Source organism: Lampris incognitus, chromosome 1, assembly GCF_029633865.1.
Source record: "Lampris incognitus isolate fLamInc1 chromosome 1, fLamInc1.hap2, whole genome shotgun sequence".
Lineage (NCBI taxonomy): Eukaryota > Metazoa > Chordata > Actinopteri > Lampriformes > Lampridae > Lampris > Lampris incognitus.
The window spans coordinates 57,081,475-57,097,596 of NC_079211.1; the positions used below are offsets into that span (position 1 = coordinate 57,081,475).

The 16,122-nt window shown below is 45.9% G+C and overlaps 1 protein-coding gene across 1 annotated transcript; it reads left to right on the forward strand.

The window, feature by feature from the left end:
• Positions 1–326: 326 nt before the first annotated feature.
• Positions 327–9,919, forward strand: LOC130110818 (zinc finger protein OZF-like). Its single transcript, XM_056278010.1, has 2 exons — positions 327–498; positions 8,421–9,919. The coding sequence occupies exons 1-2, from the start codon at positions 327–329 to the stop codon at positions 9,917–9,919; spliced, it is 1,671 nt and encodes a 556-aa protein (XP_056133985.1).
• The last annotated feature ends 6,203 nt before the right edge of the window (positions 9,920–16,122 follow it).

Sequence of the window (16,122 nt, forward strand, 5' to 3'; positions counted from 1 at the left end):
TTGCCCATGTTTTATTGTTTTGTGAAATACTGAAAAGTGTGTAATAACGCAGTCTGATTTGTACTATTTGCTAATTTGTTATTGTTATGACCAGATTTCGTTTGTATAATAAAGGTATGTAATTTATTTAAAAACAAAACAAAACAACGGATCCCTTGTTCGCACTTTAGCTCAATAGGTGGCGGTAGTGCGCTTTTTGTGGTGAACGTCAACCGCTTTTAAACTTCAAGTAGAAGATCGGAAACCCGCGACCTGCCTGCAGCGACGAGCCACGCGCGACGTCGCGCCGCTGGAGCCCGCCGGTGTTGCCGCGCCGCACCGTTGCCATGTCCGCAGTCAGCCTGCTACGATCGTTCGTCATCGAGCGACTAAGTGCCGCGGATGAGGAGATAGTAGGAGCTTTCGAGAGGGCGGTGGTGGCGCGCGAGGAGGAGATGGCTCGACAGAGGAGGCTGCTGGACTTGGTGCTGAAGCCCAGTATCCCGCTACGCAGAATAGGTTGGTAAACCGGTTTCCGTGTGTGCCGCCCTTCCATAGTCTAAACGTTCTGGCAGGGCTTCTTCTAATGTCATGTCATTGTTCATTTGCTACGGGAATTAACACAGATCTCTGTGACTGGTTCTTCTGCTTCTTCTTCTTCTGCTTCTGCTTCTTCTGCTGCTGCTGCTTCTTCTTCTTCTTCTTCTCTCTTTTGTAAACAAATCTGTATCAATACAACGGATTTAGCATACAGAGGACAGTGTACAGAACGAACATAAATAAAAGAGCCAGGGGTACATTCCATTCCACCCCATGAAGATATTAAATATATTTAAAGACGTTACAAGTTTTGACAGCCTTTTTGTTTGTGGAAAAAGAAATACTTTTACATATTGCTCAATCTCTTTCAAGAAAACAAAGAAATGTTTTTTGTTTGTGAATTTGCTTTTGTGCATAGATTTGTTTTGCCAATATTATTAATAGATTTATTGTGAAATTTTTTTTTCACCTTTTCTTGAGTGTTTAAAGTAACCAAATACTACATCCTCCCACAATAAAACATCAATCCAGCCATTATCCAAACGCGGGGACGCTGGATCCTATCCCAGCAGTCATTGGGCAAGAGGCGGGGGGGGGGGGCACCCTGGACAGACCGCCAGGCCATCACAGGGAAACAAAGTCTCTGAAAAGATGATCAATGACAAATCTGCAAAGCTCTTGCCAGAATGTCTTGGTGTGAGAACAGTGGCAAAACAGGTACAGCACTGTTTCTGGATGTTCATCACAGAAAGAACAGTTTGTATCTACCACTCTTTTACATTTCTGCATGTAGTGATTAGCAGGATAATATTTATGACGATTTGAAAGGGCACCTCTTTAATTTTATTTGGAATTAGGTACTTATGTGGAAGAATCCCAACCTTCTCTTGTTGTTGTTGTTGCTCCTCTTCCTCCTCCTCCTCCTCCTTCTTCTTCTTATTCTTCGCTCTCTGCCTCCCAAGGGTGCTGTAGGAGGTCGCTGTGCTGTAGTTTATATCCATCAAAAGGCTAACGAGAATAACGCCTCTAAGCTAATTTTTCACACTGCGCAGAGACTTCAGTCACTATCTCCATCAGGTGCACCGTGGGTCTGGACGGTTTCACACTTGTTTATTTATTTAAGGGAATATTTATGTTGCACAGTCCTAATGTAAAGCTGAAAGCTGCTCATGCGAATACAATTATAGTGAAGTTCACGTAGAGTTAATTTTCTAAATGCTGCACCTTAATGAATGTTTATTTTGTTATTTAATTTTATTTATTTGATATATAGTTGGGCTCACCTCCACACATAGCATGGGCTCTGGTACCGAGCTCCTGGAGAGGGGCTGGACTCATTACTTTTCCGGAGTTGACCAAGGTGACAGGTGCCAGGCGGGTGTGGGGATACTCACAAGTCCCCGGTTGAGCACCGCCATGTTGGAGTTCTCCCCGGAGATTGAGCGGGTCACCTCTATACGACTGCGAGTCACTGGGGGGAAGGCTCTGACTGTTGTGTGTGATTATGCACTGAATAGCAATTGGGAGTATCCGGACTTCTTGGAGTCTCTGGGTGGTGTCCTGGATAAGGCTCTGCCTCGGGACTCTATAGTTCTTTTGGAGGACTTCAACACTCACGTGAGCAATGATGGAGAGACCTGGAAGGGCATGATTGGGAGGAACGGCCTCCCTGATCTGAACCTGAGCAGTGCCTTGTTATTGGACTTCTGTGCGAGTCATGGATTGGCCATAACAAACACCATGTTCGAACATAAGGTAGTTGATAAGTGTACTTGGTACCAGAACACCTTAGGCCGAAGATCGATGATAGACTTTGTGGTCGTATCATCAGATCTGCAGCCATATGTTTTGGGCACTCGGATGAAGAGAGGAGCAGAGCTGCCAACTGATCATCACCTGGTGGTGAGTTGGATCAAATGGCGGGGAAGGCTGCCGGACAGACCTGGCAAACACAAATGTGTAGTGAGGGTGAACTGGGAACGTCTGGCGGAGGCCCCTGTCCGTGAGGTCTTCAACTCCCACCTCCGGAAGAAGTTCTCGTGTATCCCGAGGGAGGCTGGGGACATGGAGTCTGAGTGGACCATGTTCAAAGCCTCTATTGCAGATGCGGCAGACAGGCGCTATGGTCATAAGGTCATCGGTATCTGTCCAGGCAGCAACCTAAGAACCTGCTAGTGGACACCGGTGGTGAGGGAAACCGCCAGGCTGAAGAAGGATGCCTTTCGAACTTGGTTGGCCCAGGGGTCACCTGAAACAGGAGACAGGTACCAAAGGGCCAAAAGGGCTGCCGCTTCAGCGGTCACGCAAACAAAAATTCGGGTGTGGGAGGAGTTCAGCGAGGCTATGGAGGAGGACTGGGGATGTTGTCGAGCGGTGGAAAGAACACTTTGAGGAGCTCCTGAACCCGGCTAACACATCCTCAGTGGAGGAGGTAGAGTGTGAAGACTCAGGGGAAGCCCCACCCATATCCCTGGCAGAGGTCTCTGAGGTAGTTAAAAAGCTCCTCGGTGGCAAGGCGCCAGGTGTGGATGAGATTCGCCCTGAGATGCTGAAGACTGTGGACATTGTTGGGCTGTCCTGGTTGACGCGCCTCTTCAGTGTCGCGTGGAGGTCGGGGACAGTACCTGTTGAGTGGCAGACTGGGGTGGTGGTTCCCATATTTAAAAAGGGGGACCGGAGGGGTGTGCTCCAATTATCGGGGCATCACATTGCTCAGCCTCCCTGGTAAAGTCTCCTCTAGGGTGCTCGAAAAGAGGCTCCGACCGAGTGTCGAACCTCGGATCCAGAAGGAACAATGCAGATTCCATCCTGGCCGTGGAACAACAGACCAACTCTTTACCCTTATGGAAGTGCTGAGGGGGGCATGGGAGTTTGACTAGCCAGTCTACACGTGTTTTGTGGACTTGGAGAAGGCTTAGGACTGTGTACCCCGGGGCACTCTGTGGGGAGCACTGTGGGAGTATGGGGTACCGGGGCAGTTGCTACAAGCCATCTGGTCCTTGTATAACCAAATTGAGAGCTGTGCCCGCATTCTTGGCACAAGGTCACACACGTTTTTGGTGGTTGTTGGACTCCGCTAAGGTTGTCCCTTGTCTCCGATTCTATTAGTGAGATTCATGGACAGGATCTCAAGGTGCAGCCAAGGTGAGGAGTGTGTCCGTTTTCGGAACCTCAGAATTACATCTCCGCTCTTCGCAGCTTATGTGGTTTTGTTGGCTTCATCAGAACATGACCTCCAGCTCGCACTGGAGCAGTTTGCAGCTGAGTGTGAAATGGCTGGGATGGGAGTCAGCACCTCCAAGTCTGAGGCCATGGTTCTCTTCTGGAAAATGGTGGATTGCTCCCTCTGGGTTGGGGATAAGTTGAAGGAGTTCAAGTATCTCGGGGTCTTGTTCACAAGTGAAGGGAGGATGGAGCGGGACATTGACAGGCGGATTGGTGCAGCATCAGCAGTAATGTGGACGTTGTACCGGACCGTTGTGGTGAAGAAGGAGCTGAGCCGGAAGGCAAAGCTCCCAGTTTACCAGTCAATCTTCGTTCCAACCCTCACCTGTGGTCATGAGCTTTGGGTAGTGAGTGAAAAGGTGAGATCACGGATACAAGTGGCTGAAATGAGTTTCCTCCGTAGGGTGTCTGGGCTCAGCCTTCGAGATAGGGAGAGGAGCTCGGACATCTGGAGGGAGCTCGGAGTAGAGACGCTGCTCCTTCGCGTAAAAAGGAGCCAGTTGAGGTGGTTCGGGCATCTGATTAGGATGCCTCCCGGGCGCCTTCCTTTGGAGGTTTACCAAGCACAGCCAACTGGGAGGAGACCCCAAGGTAGACCCAGAACTTGCTGGAGGGACTGCATGTCCAATCTAGCCTGGGAACACATTGGGATCCCCTAGGAGGAGCCGGAGGGCATTGCTGAGGAGAGGGATGTTTGGAGTACCCTACTTAGCTTGTTGACACTGCAAACCAACCCTGGAGAAGTGGCTGATGATGAATGAATGAATGATATAACGTTTATTTTCATTTACTTTAAAATTTACTTTATTAGTAGGTTGTGGGGGGGTACAGTAGTACAGTGGTTAGCCCGGTCAGCTCATAGCTAGAAGGTCCTGGGTTCGAGCCCCAGGGTAGTCCAACCTTGGGGTCATCCCGTGTTTTCCTCTGTGTGGAGTTTGCATGTTCTCCCTGTGGCTTTCTTCCAGGTGCGCCGGTTTCCTCTCACAGTCCAAAGACATGTAGGTCAGGTGAATGAGCTGTACTAAATTGTCCCTAGACCTATGTGAATGTGTGTGTGTGTGTGCGTGCGTGTGTTGGCCCTGTGGTAGACTGGCGGCCTGTCCAGGGTGTCTCCCTGCCTGCCGCCCAGTGACTGCTGGGATAGGCTCCAGCATCCCCACAGCCATGAGTAGGATAAGCGGTTTGTATAATGGATGGATGGATTAGTAGGTTGCAGCCAGTTGTAGCAGTATTAACAGACCACACCCTGGTTTGTTCAGTAAACCACTCTTTAATAAAAAGAAAAAAGAGGCCATTTTATTTTTGTTTTTTCCCCCAACCGTCATCCTGACAGGATCAGGACTATGGTTGGGTTAACTGACAATAAGAAGAGTGACACTAGAAGGATTCACATCAGGTGAAGTTCTGGCACAAGAACTCAAAAAGGTTTTCTTCTAGATTTGACGTGCATGATTTTAGCAATGAAACAGCTATTTTAAAAAATAGTCTTATTGAAACCCAGTCACCTGGCCACTCCTTTTAATGGCCACACTGCCGTGAGTACTTAAAAACCTTGTAAAACCAGAACAAATGCTGGCCCTGATAATACTGGTAGTTCATCCACTCTGCAGAACAACTAGCCCCCATCAGAGAAAGTTGAATCAGTTCATCTGGATACAACGTTTATTGACAGATACGTTTCCTTACTCATCTAAATGACCTATTCAGTCTGCAGGTATCCCACCCCCATAAACTATACAGTTGCATAAGGACCGAAACCAGTGACCAGTTTCATATGCAAATATGGGCGTGACCATTAGAGTTCCAATGGCCATGGGTGCTATTCAGAGAGGATTTGGGAATGTTTGCAATCACAGCATTGTAAGATGACGACATATGTACTTTTAGCCCCCCCCCCACCCCACTGATCATTGGTTTCGGTTGTTATGCAGTTGTGGGGATACCCCCCCCCCCTTGGTTCAGGGATGGTCGTTCCCTCTTCACATAGATGGCCTCTTTGACTCCCTGTTCAAACCAGTGTTCCCCCTATCAAGGATATGCACATCCTTATCCTTGAAAGACTGGCCACTGGCCTGTAGATGGTGTAGACTGTGTAGATGGTGTAGACTGTGTAGACTGTGGAGTCCTGGCCTGACGTGTTAGCTCTCCTGTGTTGTGCCATCTTCTTCAACAGTGTCTGTTTAGTTTCCCCAATGTACAAGTCATGACAATCCTCCTGGCAGTTAACAGCGTACACACTATATTGCTCTGTTTGTGCCGGGGGACCCAATCCTTGGGGTGGACCAACTTCTGATGCAGCGTGTTTTGGGGTTTGAAAGCAACTGAGATGCGGTGTTTGGAAAATATGTGTCTCAACTTTTCCGACACTCCCACCACATATGGAATCACCACTAGTTTACACTTAGACAGCTGTTTCCTTCCCCTCTCTTCGATTGGCTGGTGCACTGTTTGGGCGCCTTCCTGGCTTTGACAAACGCCCAGTTAGGTTAACCACACTTAACCCGGGCCTGTTTAATGTGGGAGTTCTCCCCTTCCCCGGTCGCTGTGATGGAGGGGACGTTGTCAGCTAGGTGGTCCAGCATCCTGATGACTCCTAGTTTGTGCTCCAGTGGATGATGAGAGTCAAACCTTAAGTACTGATCAGTATGTGTTGGTTTACGGTAAACATCAACAATCAAATGTCCCCATCACCAACTGCAATGTCACAGTGTAAGAAGACTAACCTGTCATTCTTTTAATCCTGCCTGGTAGGCCTGTCAGATAGCATTTGAAATTCGAATGTACATTCGAATTATGGTAATAATATTCGAATTTGAATATGAAAATATGAAATTCGATTTTTTGTAATATATTTTTTTAATATATTTTTTCCCCCTTATGAATATTATTATTATTAATGCACACACGTTTAAATGGAAATAAATGATGGTTTCGTGAAACGTATTTTATGAAAATAAGCATAGCCTACATCCGTAGTAAAACCGGAAATTAAAAAGCTCTTGTCAGTTCCCACGCCGAGCGGGCGGGCTCATAGAACACAGGAAATGGCGGAATCCGAGAAGAACGTTGGCTGTGACCCAAGCGCTAGCACTAGCACTAGCACATCTCCTGCGAGAGTCATTCATACTCCACAACATCTGAGAAGTTACGTATGGAAATTCTTTGGGTTTTGGGCTGTTAATGGGAAAATCGAAGAGAGAATATATCCACACCTCGGGAAGATGGCTCAGAGATACCTCGCCGTGCCAGGGACATCCGTGCGCTCTGAGCGTGTCTTTTCTGATGCGGGAAACATAGTCACCAAAAAAAGGAGCGCTCTCGAGTCTGAACACGTGGACGCTTTGGTTTTTCTCGCAAACCACTATTAGCACAACTTCTTATACTACTACAGTGAGTAGGACTCTTGATTTTATTTTTTTAAGCCCCGTGGGTCATGGATAATTTACTATGCCTATGTTACTTACGGTAAATTCGTTAACACCATCTGGCCTTTTCCTAGTCAGATTTATTTTACTTGTATGTTACTTAGAGTAGGCCCTAGTTAACATCATCTGGCCTTTTCCTAGTCAGATTTATTTTATGTTTAGGGGTGCTCAACAACAGTTTTTGGACTAATATGTGCGGACAATGTGCTGGAGTTGTATGTTGTCATAAATATGCTGTTAATAAAAACACGGGCTACAATAGACTTACTCTCTCTGTATTGATTTTTGGGGGTGATATGCAAATTCAAGGTATTCGAATGCCATTCGAACCTCAGTGTGTAATATTCGTTATTCGTTCGAGGCCTATTTTTGGCATTCGTTCACAGCTCTACTGCCTGGTGAACTTGATGTGGTTGTCCACAGAGTTAATGTGGTCGGTGAAATGTGCTACATTCTTTGATTAAATTTTAACTCAGGTGTCGTCCTTAAATTTGAACCAACGGCTAGGTAGTGTCCCTGGATAGGACATCAGAGCCCTCCTTTCCAGTTACTCCATATACAAGTTGGCCACTACTGGTGAGACTGGGGAACCCATAGCCCACCCATGCCTCTGCCTATAGTACTGCCCCCTATATGTGAAGTAAGTGGACTGAAGACACAGCTTCAGGAGCAGACACTCTTGGTCAGTGTTAAGGGTGGTCCTATTGCTAAGGGTGGGGTCATTTTGTAATTTCATACAGTCTACCTCCACTGCATAATCTACAGGAACACACGTGAAGAGAGACGTAACATCATTAGAGACCATTGTCTTATCCCCAGAGGGATAAGACAATGGATAAGACCATTGTCTTATCCCTCTGTATAATGGTATCCCTCACCTTATCCACAAACTCCATAGTGTGTCCAGAATGTGATGTTCATTACTGCCTACCAACAAGTTAAGAATAGATGCAAGAAACTTAGAGATGTTATAGGTCACTGAGTTAATCACACAAACAATTGGCTGTAATGATACATCCTGTTTATGTATCTTAGGTAAAACATACAGGTTAGGTGTAGCTTCCCCTGGGTATAATCTGCGGTAAAAATTCTTTCACTAGGGGGAAGCTACACCTACTGTATATGACTTACCTAAGATATGGAAACAGGATGTGCCACTATGGCCAATTTTGAATAGGTATCCTGAATCAAATTTAACCTACCCCTGTATATGCAAATAACAGCATTGATTTTGTTTTTCTCTCTATCCAGACTTTGTACAGTTATCTGATCAGCAGCATCGTGAGCAGGAGAGGAGCTCCAGTCTGGTCAAGCAGGAACAACAGAAACTCATGATCAGTCCACAAGAAGACCAACTTCCATTGCAGGAGGTAGCTTATACTTTTGAGTCCACATTTACCCCTCTTTGTGATGGAAATGATCATGGTAATGATCAGCCTCTGCCCTCGCAACTCTACCAAACCCAGACAGAGGGAGACACAGAGCCCCCAGCTGTCACCTCATTTGAGCCGATACAACTGGATTCCAAAGAAGACAAGTTTTTGATATCAGAACCAACAAGTGACCACCATACCCTCTCTAACTGCTGTCATGTAACTAAGAGTGAAGCTGACCATACTTGCAGTCGCCAGAACAGTGAGGAAGCAGGTTCAACTCTGAAAGAAAGGCTGAAACCCCACAAAAAGCCCCACAACAAGTGCAAGATTTGTGGCAAAGTGCTTTATAATTTGGAAGTTTTCAAAATTCACATGGCATTTCACACAGGGGAAAAGCCTTTCAAATGTGCCACTTGTGGGAGAGACTTTACCTGGAAGTATAATATGGAGAGGCATACAAGGACTCACGCAGGGGAGAAACCATTCAGATGCAGCACGCGTGGGAAATTGTTTACCCGTAAGTCAAATTTACAAAGGCACATAAGGTCTCATACAGGGGAGAAGCCATTCAGGTGCAGCACATGCGGGAAAATGTTTACCTGGAAGTCAAGTTTACAAAGGCACGTAACGTCTCATACAGGGGAGAAGCCATTCACATGCACCACGTGTGGGGATATGTTTACCTGGAAGTCAAGTTTACAAAGGCACATAAGGACTCATGCAGGGGAGAAGCCATTCAGATGCACCACGTGCGGGGATATGTTTACCCATGAGTCAAATTTTCAAAGGCACGTAAGGACTCATACAGGGGAGAAGCCATTCAGATGCACCACATGCGGGAAAATGTTTAACAAGAAGTCAAATTTTCAAACGCACGTAAGGACTCATACAGGGGAGAAGCCATTCAGATGCACCACGTGTGGGAAAATGTTTACCCAGAAGTCAGATTTACTAAGGCACATGAGGACTCATACAGGGGAGAAGCCATTCAGATGCACCACATGCGGGAAAATGTTTACCCGCAAGTCAAATTTACAAAGGCACATAAGGACTCATACAGTGAAGAAGCCATTCAGATGCACCACGTGCGGGAAAATTTTTACCCAGAAGTCAGATTTACTAAGGCACGTAAGGTCTCATACAGAAGAGAAGCCATTCAGATGCACCACGTGCGGGAAAATGTTTGCCCAGATGTCAAATTTACAAATGCACGTAAGGACTCATACAGGGGAGAAGCCATTCAGATGCACCACATGCGGGAAAATGTTTACCCAGAAGTCAGATCTACTAAGGCACGTAAGGACTCATAAGCAAGGGAGAAGCCATTCGGGTGCTGCGATTGTGGAAATGAGTTCAGCTCAAAATGGCATCTAAAACATGTCATGATCTATACAGGTTGGCATCTAACTACCTCTGCATACTTTGTGCTACAGAAACCATTCAGCTATCAAAAGGTTTAGCTTTTTTAGGACATTCCTGCTTACATTCATCCATCCATTGTCTTAGCCGCTTATCCTGCTCTCAGGGATGCTGGGGCCTATTCCAGCAGTCAATGGGCGGCAGGTGGGGACACACCCTGGACAGGCCACCAGGCCATCACAGACACACACACACCCCCACCCATTCCCATTCCTAGGGACAATTCAGTACTGCCAATTCACCTGACTTACATGTCTTTGGACTGTGGGAGTAAACCGGAGCCCCCCGAAGGAAACCAAGGTTGGACTACCCCAGTGCTCGAACCCAGGACCTTCTTACTGTGAGGCGACTGCACTAACCGCTGCGCCACTGTGCCGCCCGGCTGACATTCAACTTTTTTCTAATATTTATACTTTTTAAAATATTAAGGTTTTTATGAAAAAAATTCTCATTCAAATGAATGGAGAATGTTTAAATCCTCAAAAACCTTCTAGTAGAAATAGATTGAAGAGTTTTACTTGTCACATACACACAAGTACAAGTCCCGAGTGCAGTGAAATGGAAAAAAATAATAATAAAGGGGATAAAGGACATCCCTGGCGATTTTCTTCCATGACTATTATTTCTACTAGCAATATAACCATTTGCCATTGCTGTACAATCTCACAAAAACATGGGAATAAAGTCGGATCACAGCACAAGGAAAGTCCGCTTCACTCCTGTTATTTTATTACGTACTTCAAGTTTAGTACAGAGAAGTCGGTGACTTCCATCTGGGAATCTAACACAGGCGACGTCTGCTAAAGAGTAGAGAGGACAGACTTCCAGAACTGGACAGAACAGGTCAGCAAAAAGGAGGCCTTCACGGTGTCTGCTAGTGAACCAGCAGACACCACAGTGACGCCAACACCGGTCGCTTATCCTATAAGAGAGACTGTAACACTGGCGGTGACTACAACCACAACAGGTCCAGTAAAGACCTCACGCTCTGGGAGAGTGAGTAAACCTCCACAACTTTATTCACAGTAAAAAAAGAAGAAGTCAAGCATTGTAACGTGCGTGGATAAGTAGACACATTGATCCTTGACTAACGGGTCGGACCCTTTAGTCGACTGGTTAATGTTGTCGCTTGCGGCGTGGGAGACAGGGGTTCGCCACAGTAGAGTGAATGTAGCGGTGAATTCATGTTGTTACATTACAGTTCAGGTCACACACGTTTAACGTTTGTACTGAGGTGAAAGTAACATTGCATAGGTGTTTCGTTGATTAGTAAAATAGGCCAAGTGAAAAGGCAAAAAAGAGAATAGAAAGTTAATGGCTTTAAGTTAAGGATAAACGTCTCTAAGATGAAGCACATACATGCTTTAACAATGCTGAGATTGTTATTTGAGTTTACTATTACATGACTGAGGTTTATTTGCTTTGGTTACATATTGAAGTGTTCTGCTTGAAAGAGGGAGCTGTGATGTGTAGTAACTAGGTTTAGCCTGTGGTGGCGCTGATGCTGTAACGTATCTGTTGAATGACATGTAACACCATAGAAGAAGGCATTCAGCAAAAAAGACGGTCAAGCTGAATCAACGTGCTATCCGTCTGAGTTGTTGTGTCGCCTCATTGTTAATGTAATTAACAATACATATATGACATTGTCTATTAGCAGTAATGTTGTTGCACTCAATTTGCCCTCGGGGATAAATAAAGGATTCTGATTCTGAAGTTGAAATTTCAGTGTTAGAGGAGCAAGCAAAGGCCGTTGTGGAAGCTACAGGGGATCAAGCTTCTTCTAAACTGTGGTTTCAGTTTCGTGCTGGTCGAATTACAGCTCTAAAATGAAAACTGCGTGTTGCTCTGCTCCGAATAAACCAGCCCAGAGCTGGATAAAAGGTCTACGCTATCCCGAACCGTACAAACTCGGCAGCCCCTACCTGGCTGGGGCTGTACTCAGGAGAAACTGGCCCCTGACATGTTTAAAGACTAACACGTGCAGTGCACAACACGGGTTTCTTTCTAAATCCAAGTGTGCCAATCCTGGGTGCGTCCCCGGATGGCCTGGTTTCTTGTGATTGGTGTGGTGTCAGTGTACTTGAAATTAACTGTCCATTCTGTGCTAAAAGAGAGGAGTTGGATAGAGTTTCAGGATTTTACCTGGAGAAGGATGGTGAAGGAAAACTGAAGCTAAATAGAAACCACCAGTATTTCTACCAGGTGCAAACTCAGCTTGGTGTGTGCAAACCGGATCTGCCTATTTTGCTGTTTGTACAGAGGAAGTTCCGCACGTTGAGCACGTTTTATTTGAAGAAGACTTCTGGGGCATGTTGTGTCAGAAAAACAAGCACATTTTTGACACAGCCATTATGCCAGAGCTAGTTGGCAAGTTCTACACTAGGCGTTCCTCTACCATGGGAAATGTGTCCCCACAACCTGGCGTCTCTGTCCCTGCTGTTCCAGGTGATTCTAATGCCACGAGTGCCAGTGAGCAAGAAAAAACCTGGTGTTCCTGTGACCGGGTTGAGTTTGGTCAGATGATTTTGTGTGACAATGCAAAATGTCATGTTCAGGTTTCACTATTCATGTGTTAATGTGGAAATTGCGCCAAAAGGAACATGGTGTTGTCCCACCTGCCGCAGGCCACCTCAGTTTCTGCCATAAAGGGCCAGAAAAGGTACTGAGTGAAACACCTGTTTTTTTTAGTAAACCGTTGTGTAGCTTCAAACTTTCTTATTGAGATGTGACATTTCTAAGTGTACATGTGTGATGTACAGGATGATTGCAGCCAGTCAAGAAACTTGTTCTTAAGCACTCCGGTCGCTTTGTTTGGATAAGGCTAAAAGATGTATTTAAATATTTTATTGTGTTTCCTTACTTGTATTTTTTGAAGATGCAATGACTAATAAAGTTTGTATTCTCCCAATACATTGGTGTTGTTCTGATGATTTCCTTGCCCAACTACTGGAGCTTGCACAAAATATTTACACATTAGGCCAAGGTTAATGATAAACAATCATCAGTAATGTGGTGGATATTAATGACCAAGTGGGTAAAGCCAAATAATGGACCAGTGGTAAGTTCAGAAAGGTACATCGTTATTGTAAGGCAGCCTTTAAACCAGGACAACTTGGCCTCTGCCATGTGGCGACAGCCTCATATCACATTATCAATACTATCCTGACATACCGCCCAGCCCAAGCACGTCAGCCGGCATCAACAACTGACGGTTCACCAGAGCACAGCAGACAAGGCCCATCTTCTCCACGGTACGGAAACGCATTATCCTTACACATCAAGAAATCAACTGGCAATGCCCCCCCCCCAAAAAAACCCCCACAACATTTCTGGCGCACACGACCGATCACACGCTCAACACGAATTGTAACATCAGCACATTACTTCCGGGTGGTTTCTAAATCAGCTGGAGTTGACTGCGACTTCCCACGACTGAAGGCTGGGATTTTGACTTGAGCCGTCATGCAACCTACAGTACCCTGAATATCGAAACCACGGTCAGCGAGAAGTAAATCACCAGGAACGCTGTCGTCTAAAATGCCAGTTTTCAGTTAGGAGCTTGTCACTAGCTCTTCCTCCCCATGCGTTTGATACGTATGAGACGGTGCCCTGTGGTGTAAGTGTTATGTCTGCACACATCGACAGTGCTGCATTTGATTTCTAACCCGTTACTCAAGAGCTAACGATGTCTCCCGCGGTGCGGGCGATACGGGTTCGCGTCTCGGCCGCGGCAGTTCCTGTGGCTGCCTCCCGAATTCGCTACATTGGTGTCAGAAGTGGGATGGAGCGACCGTAAGGCCATCGGAAGCGTATGCGCCCAGAGGCGTGAAGGAGCTGATATGCTCAAGCGCGGGGACGCACTTCCCGAAGGAGGGGGGATAGTGTAACGTGCATGGTTAAGTAGACCCGTCGGCCGGGGTCTGACCGTTTAGTCGAGCGGTTAGCGATGTCTCCCGCGGAGATGCGGGTTCGCTTCCCGGCCGCGGCAGTTCCTGTGGTTGCCCCCCCCGAATTCGCTACAGTATTATTATCAGAGTAATTCTGATGTCATGGAGACAAAGTGCCTGCGGAACTTCCAAGATAACGTTGTTAGGATCTGAAGAACTGGAGAAGATTTGAAGGATTGGCAAAGCTTTGAAGCATCCCTGGAGCACGGACAGGTTCAGTGTTAACAATCGGAATATAGCACAGCCCTGACACTACCAAGACCAGGTCATTCTACTGAACTGAGGAGGGGGATAAAATAATACTTACCAGAAAAGTGACCAAAAGACCAACTACAACACTCAGAGTTGTACACCTCATGGGTTGGAATGGGAGAAACCGTCCAAAGATCAACAATCTCTTCAGCATTGACATATTCAGCCCCTTTGGGAGAGTGGCTTGGTAGGAAGCCACGAATGAGAAAGGCCAACATCAAGTCATGCCTTGAATTTGCTTTGAACCATGTGACAGAATCTGACAGAATTTTGTGATGTGATGAGACTGAAAGCAAAGCACCATGTTAGGTGGAAATCAAATACAGTCCAACATCCAAATAACACCATCCCTATTGTCAAGTTTGGTGGTGGCAGCATGGGGTTGGTTTTCAGTAGAGGGAACAGGGGCAAGATGGATGGAACCAAATACCGGCAAATCCTTAAGGAGAAGCCATTTCAGTCCAGGGGATCTGTTTAGGGTGAAGATTCACGTTCCAACAGGACAATAAACCACAGCAAATATAAAAAGGAACGTCTAAAAGCATAATATTCTGGAATGGCCCAACCATTAAATCCTATTATTTGTGTTGTAACCTGAAAAACTTTTTGTGATTTGGCAGATTTGGAATATATTTGCATGGATGATTGGGCAAATATTCCAAAAACTAAATCAAGACACAACCAAGAAGATTCACATTTGTAATGGAATATCCAAGTACTGACTCTGGGGGGGGGGGGGGGGGTGAACACTTTTATACACAAAGTAGGAAAAAATGGTTTTGCTCCAAGAATGCGTTTATGTTATTGTGTTTGTGAGGGGTACGAAATTACTTCAGTGCATTAACATTTGGAAGTTTAACAGGGTGGATGGGATACTTTATCTGAAAGCACTCTAACATGGTTATAACCATGATATTTAGGTGACATTTGGCAGGTATGTCTTTGAAAAAATTAGTTGTGCCAGTTGTCTTGAACAGTACCACTCAAAAAGAATGTTGTGCAAGTGTCACACGAGGGCAGGGCACGGCCCTCTGCTGAAAACATGCACTGGGAAATAAAACCTGTTCGCAAATGAAATGCTCTTTCTTAAGCTGAGATTCAAATTAGTGACTATTGTTTCCTCAGAGCAAGGAAGTATACCCTGGACAACTTCAACGCATCAAAATAAAGCAGTTGTGAAAGGGAGGAACACTCCACCAGAGCTCGGTGAAGGTGTACCACCTGACTGTCATGTTTCTGGAAATGATGTTCAACAGCTTTACAATGGCAGGAAGTAAATATGTCTGATATACTTTATTGATCCCTGTGGGGAAATTTTGCTCTTCATTTAACTCATTCTAGCTGTGTAGCTAGCAGCAGTGGGAAGCCGCCGTGCAGCACCCAGGAGACCAACTCTAGTTCTTCTTGCGATGCCTCAGTCAGGGGCACAGACAAGAGTATTAACCCTAACATGGATGTCTTTTTGATGGTGGGGGAAACCGGAGCACCCGGAGAAAACCCACCGCAGACACGGGGAGAACATGAAAACTCCACACAGAGGACGGACCGACCTGGGACGACCCCCAAGATTGGACAACCCCGTGGTCCGAACCCAGGACCTTCTTGCTGTGACACGACAGCGCTAACCACTGGGCCACCGTGCCGCCCTACCTATCTAGCTACCCATCTATCTATCTAGCCTATCTGGTTAGCTTGGCATATATAGTTTCTCAACAGAATTTGGTTCAACGGAGTCAGCCGTGTTTCCAAAACAGCTAGTGGTTACTACTCCTGAATGATCACTGTTAATAATGGGGGAGTTAAAGATCCTACTTCTAAGCCAGATGAATGAGACAGGATCGTCACCGAGGTTGTATGGTAACAGAATTCCCACTTCATCATTGCTCTACCCTTTATAAATCCTGTATTAATTTCACTTTCATGTCAACAAGGAAGACACTCGAAATGGTCTTGGAC